At 37.8% G+C, this 6,404-nt stretch overlaps 1 protein-coding gene across 1 annotated transcript in view; it reads right to left on the reverse strand.

Annotated features, from left to right (window-relative positions):
- Positions 1–415: 415 nt before the first annotated feature.
- luzp1 (leucine zipper protein 1) overlaps positions 416–6,404 on the reverse strand; it is a 60,699-nt gene continuing 54,710 nt past the window's right edge. The window contains exons 3-4 of the mRNA XM_065288275.2: positions 4,168–4,347; positions 416–2,724 (exon numbers count right to left, since the gene is read on the reverse strand). Coding sequence (XP_065144347.2) covers positions 4,192–4,347 — 156 coding nt within the window. The 3' untranslated portion in view covers positions 416–2,724; positions 4,168–4,191. The remainder of the gene's footprint in view (positions 2,725–4,167; positions 4,348–6,404) is intronic.

The raw sequence follows: 6,404 nt of genomic DNA on the forward strand, positions 1-6,404 counted from the left end.
GTGGCGGAGGAATGAAAATCAGATACATGTGTTAGATGACTTTGGACGGCACACTGACACACTTTAGCGAATGGAGTTAGAAAACAAGGAAGGATTGCAGGAGAACTGCGGTTACGGTACACCCCTTTAAAGAAGAAGTCTTTGAGAAACCTGTCTCTGGAGTTGTCTCGCAAGCTCGTAAAATATACAGTTTCCGACGGCAGTGGTTTGCTGAACCCACGGAGCAGCTGCGAGACCATTACATGGCCAGTTTGTACAGTTTTTAAAACTGTACAGACTTGCACTATATCATCACTTTGGTCACCTGGGTCATGCTCAAATTTGAAAACAATGGTTAGCTTTGAGTGCGACTCTTTTCTTTTTACAGCTTCTATAGAAAGAATAAAGTCTGACTACCGATTTTATTATGGAAAGACTTTCTATAGAATTTGGGAATGGCATTGCTCTTTATGGATACTGGTTCAACTTCTTGGCGCTTTTTTGGATGCCATCCCAACACACACATCAACGACTTTGTTTCCTTCTTTCTCATCCCAAAAACTCTCTGAACTGTTATAAGCCCCCAGACTAAGGGCCATCAAATGTAATGGTGCCCTCTGACCTGGGATCAACCTGGGGGCAATATATCAGCCAATGAAGATTGGATTACAGCGGTTCAGAGCACTGGGGTATTCTGGGAAGTCAGGGGTACAGGAGATACAGGAGACAACATGATTGCAAGACCTTTGAGCAGGAAGCAAAGGTGAAGTCTGGGATATGCATTTGGAGAGAAAGTCTGATGATGTGTAAAACAAAGAAGAGGACGAGTCTGTGAAGTACAAAGCCAAAGTGCTTCCCAAAGAGTTATTGAACAACTAAATAAAAGAAATATGACTTGGTAAAGCCAAAGAGAAAATGGAAATGTTTTGTCTGTCTCAGACGCTTTCATAAACTTGGGGTTTCTTGTATATACAGTGATGTATTTTTAAATCAGAAATGACCCGTTTTCACAAGGACCTTGTTTTGTTTTACTTATAAGACTGTTTTAATGATTTAAGTGCAGTTACAAATTCATTAGAATGACTTAAATAAAATGAATAATACACAACAACATCCATTTTTGTTTCCATCCGTCTGGCCGAACCCGGACGGACTGTACATCACACAGACCCAGAACGAAACAGAACTGACCATGATTGTGGGGTGCGGATTTGTTTAAAGCCATAACCGAATGCTGCAAAGAGAGAAAACATAAAAGACCGACCCTGTCCACACGAACATCAACCCATTACATGTACAGCATCAGATTAAAACAAGACAAAACATAAAATATCCCACATTCCAGTGAAATTGGAGCGGCCTGAGGGATTATGGACCCTTCGGTATCACCACGGGGTTTAAACATGCCACAGCAGTAGATGAGAGATACAGACGGACTCTTGAGGACTCCCGATGCTGCATCCCGACAGCTTCCCAAACTGTACTGGGCTTTAAAAACTACAAGGTACAGTACCTCAGCATATCAATATTCAATAATTTTTCAAAAGGTGCATGACGAGCATTCCGATTTTTCCAATGTTTTGGCCATTTATCCATGGCATGCTGGATCTTCTGTGGTGTCATGCTACCCACCCCTAAGGCTGGACAAGCTATACAGCTGAAATAACATACAAAAACACGACCCGTCTGGGGGCTGACACGGACTATCAAAATCCCAAACACTGGTTTCCTATAACTGAGTGCTCAGCACATGAGAGTTTGTATCCATGTCTTTCTGTGCAAATTTTTTCTGGGGAATCCCGTTCTTAAAATCCTCCAGAAATGTCCAGCATTTGGGTTAATCCTGCTTAGATGTTCCAGATGTTCTGCACGAGGTCACACCGTGGACCTACGACACAAGTTTTTGATTCTTCTCCAGCGGTTTGGAATCCAAAGTCGGAGCTACTGGAGCAGGGAAGGGACATACAGATGTGTTTCCAGCTTCCTAGAATTCCTTAAGCCATGTGGTGGTCCTGTTCATTTACAATGCTGGTTATGGGGACCATCAAATCCACCAAATCCAGTTAGAGAGAAAATAAAGAAAAGCACTAATAATACCAGAACTAACAAAGGTGACTTGATCAGATACAAGGAGCAAATTACAAATTGGATAAAATAAATTTGGCTGTGTGATAATAAAACACCAGATGTTTTCAGGATGGACTGGGCATTCATATATGAATATAGACTAAATTTATGGTTTGACTCAACATGCAAAATTATATATAATCCCAATTAATTCCTGAATTAAGCATTATGCAGCGAAAATTAAGAATGAACAAAACGTGTGAGATTGTCAAATGGAAATGAAAAGCCACGAGCTGTAACTTGCTCCTTGTTAGAATAAAACAAAACAAAAAAATCAAGTTTGGACATCTACTAAGATCAATGGCACCAGAGGTGTCTGTGTGGCCCAATCCTCCTATCATCACATGTCCATCCACCTCTCCCTTGTCACGACATCCGACAACTTAATACACTATGGGAAGCAGAAGAGGATTCGTTGCTGTAGGAACATGTGACAGCTGGATGACAGTGGATTCGTACAGATGTGGCTGGTGTAAGAGTAATCTGAGGTTCCCGGGGTCCTTTAGGTCAACTAGAAATCATTGAAGCTGGTGAGTCTTTTAGACGCGACGTAACTATAGGAAGAGATGGGCTGACCTTCGTTCCTTCTGCTCAGAGACCCATTTTGAGATGGAAGATCTGAGGTAATAAAAACACACAAGGACACTTATGGTCAGGAGTCAGGAGAATGAATTGAATCCTCTGAGGCATCTAGCTTTTGATTAAATGTGAGCCTGTATGTGAAATCCAGGTTGAAGTTTTATAATCTAATGAGGAGATTTGGAGCATCAAAGATTGATTTCAATCATTGACATGACCGTACTCGGTTAATAATAAAGATATCAAGGTTGTAATTTCACTAGGGACGTTCATATTGACCGAATGTTAACCGAAAGGAAGAATTTATGACCCACTAATATTATCAGTTAAAAATGTAGTGCATGTCGACACGTGCCTACAGACATTTCGCTATTTTCTATCCTTAATTTGTGAATGGCCTGATGCAAATTATTGTTGACATGCTGTTTTAAAAAAAACAAAAACGTTTTAACGTTAACTCTTTCACCGCCATTGACGAGATACCTCGTCAATTAAGAGAGAACGCTTCCCCGGCAATGACGAGATTTTCCGTCTTTCCGCAATACCGCTATTATCCACCAGGTGGCGCCCTTCCGCAACTTTTTAAACCAGGAAGTATTACCCTATGGCAAGCGGCTGCATGTCCGTGTCTGTTTTAAAGATCGCTCTGAATGGGATCTCTATGAAAAGTACGTCACAAAAATGGAATTATCTCTGCTTTTTGCTGAAAATGTGGTGTTTTTGCAGAAACCTACCCATATTCAAAAGCTGATTACAAAAGAACCACTGAAAGTAGGATGAAACGTTTTTTTTTTTTTTAAAGCAGAGGGTCTCTTCTTTTATTTGGTATGTTATGTTTATATATTTAAAGAAGAAAATTTTCTGGAAGGCATTAAACTTTGGTGAATATCATGAAAAACGCTGGCTGGCAACTTTTTTAACACTTTCCCCGCCATTGACGAGATATCTCGTCAATCTGCAATACCGCTATTATCCACCAGGTGGATAACTTATAAAAACCGGAAGTTTTGCCCTAGGGCAAACAGCGGTATGTCCGTGTATGTTTTAAAGATCGCTCTGCATCTGATCTCTATCAAAAGTCCTTCACAAAAATGGAATTATCTCAGCCTTTTGCTCAAAACTTGGTGTTTTTGATGAAACCTACACATATTTGAGAGGTGATAAAAACAGAACACATGAAGGTAGGATGAAACTGATTTTTTTGTTTGAAAGCAGAGGGTCTGTTCTTTTATTTCATATATTGTATGTTTATATATTTAAAAAGGAGCATTTTCTGGAAGGCATTAAACTTTTGTGAAAATCATGAAAAATGCTGGCGGTGAAAGAGTTAATGTTCGGTTAACAAGCTGCAAAATGAACATCCCTTTTTTCACAGAATGTTCTTTACATTATGTAGGATGATTTTATGTAGAAAACAGTAAATCACAAAAAAAATGACTGGATCACATGTTTAGAAATACTTAGGAGTACAAAAACACACACCTCTGGAACTGTGGGTAATCCGGGTCAGTTGTCTTGATTGCGGTTCGACCACAAGCGACTTCCATCGATGGAACGGCCTCTGCTGGACCATGTTTCACGACTCCCAGATCTCTCATATGGGTCCACGTCACCAGGGGTCTGTCGCCTCCAAAGCAGAGAAGATTCTCTATCATCTACAGACTGGATAGAAAGAGGAAAAAACATATATATATATATGAATGTATGCTTAAACTTCACTAAGAAAGTGAAGAAGGTTGTTGATACCCGTGACCCAGGATAAGTCTATAAATAAATTTTAATCTAATGATGAGATTTGGAGCATCAAAGTTTGATTTCAATATTTGATTTTTACACCGATTTCAATTTTTGACATGACCTTACTCAGTCAATATTAAACATATCAAAATAATATTTTCACACAATGTACTTTTTACATTATGTAAGATGATTTTATGTAGAAAACAGGTTTTATGTGTGACACTGGACCACAAGACCACATATAAGTGTATACAAAAAAAGAGATGTATAGATAATCTGAATAAATATGCTTTCCATTGATGCATGGTTTGTTAGGATAAGACAATATTTTGGCAGAGATATAATGCTTTAAAAATCTGAAGGTGCAAAAAAAATCTATATTGAAAATATAGTTCTTAGCAACTGCTTTCACTCACAAAAATTTGGCTTTTGCAACAAATATACCTGCGACTTATGACTGTTTTCTTGGTACATGGACACATACGGTTTAATATGTAAAAGTAAGCACTGTTCTGACAAACATTGTATGCAGTTACCCTCATAAAAATGTCCTCAAAACAATCAGAAATATAAAAGCTCTTTATTTCTGTATAGACCCTTCTTTATCAGGTATACATAAAGCGAGAGATATTGCTCAGACCTAATAGCGATAAAACAATTGTCTCTTTACCATGAATGTGTAGACTTTCCACAGCCAACCAAATGGTTAATGACGTCAGTTACATAAAGTTCCCAAATGAGGCTTCAGGATATGCCACACACTGCTGTGGAATTTCGTACGCAGCAGACAGATGCTAATTGTCCATAATAGGGCGTAAGGCCTGCTGGGATACGAGAGGTGGGTGTACAGGAAACCAGTTACGATGCATGGGCTGCCAAATGGGCAGGCGCAACCTTGCAACTTCCTGTGTCGTTCAGGAAGGGGCAACGGGTGGAAAACCCAAGCGCAATCTTAAAGCAAGATGTCATGGCAGGACGGCTTCCATATAAGTTCATCATACAGGAAGCTGAAGCCACATTATGCAAACATTTGTAGTGATTGTGCTGAAATTGCAAATGTGTCCTGACCCCAGGAACATATCGAATTATGTATTCAGTATAAAGAGCAAGAGCTGGATTAACATTTTTACATTTAAATTTTATGCATTTGGCATACAGTTTTTTCCGAAGTGACATACAGGGTATACATTTTCATCTGTATGTGTGGTTCTTTGGGTTCAAACCCATGACATTTTGCGCTGCTAACACAATGCTTTACCACCGAGCAAAACAAAAATGTTTATATAGCTTTATTGCAGTATGTGTATATGCAAATATGAGTATGAATCCATAACTTATTTTTCTAGGAAATTATAAATAGTACTCCAATAGTTTTTCTCTTTCTTCTTTGTTCATTACTCATTATCAGTTATTTACTTATGTGCTCTGGAATGCTTGTTTCTGATTGGCCAGTGGTGGCATTCCAAAGTTTGTTATTCATAATAAAATAGCCTCATTTGGGGGTACTGAGAGACAATTTTAAATCTTTAAATCATTAAACCAAGTGCAATTTAATACAAATAAATTCAATATAAATATGTTTTATTAATTATGTGTTATTAATTATGCATAATTAATAACACATTGATAATACTGGTTTTGTGGCTGGTCATAATGGTAAATGTTTTTGCAACTGAGATTTATATATCATCTGAAAGTTGAAATAAATAAGTTTTTCTTTGAAATATGGTTTGTTAGGAAAGGACAATATTTGGCCGAAATGTAATAAAAAAAAATATTTGAAAAAAAAAAACGATTTTTACAACTAAAAATCTGGAATTTGAGGATGCCAAAAATCTAAATATTAAAAAATCACCTTTAAAGTTGTCCAAATGAAGTCCCTAGCATATTAGTAATGATAAATACATTTTTACAGTAGTAAATATATTATCTTCATGATCTTTACTTAACTCGTTCCAACGAGCCTTTTTTTTTTAATT

Source organism: Paramisgurnus dabryanus, chromosome 17, assembly GCF_030506205.2.
Source record: "Paramisgurnus dabryanus chromosome 17, PD_genome_1.1, whole genome shotgun sequence".
Taxonomy (NCBI): Eukaryota; Metazoa; Chordata; class Actinopteri; order Cypriniformes; family Cobitidae; genus Paramisgurnus; species Paramisgurnus dabryanus.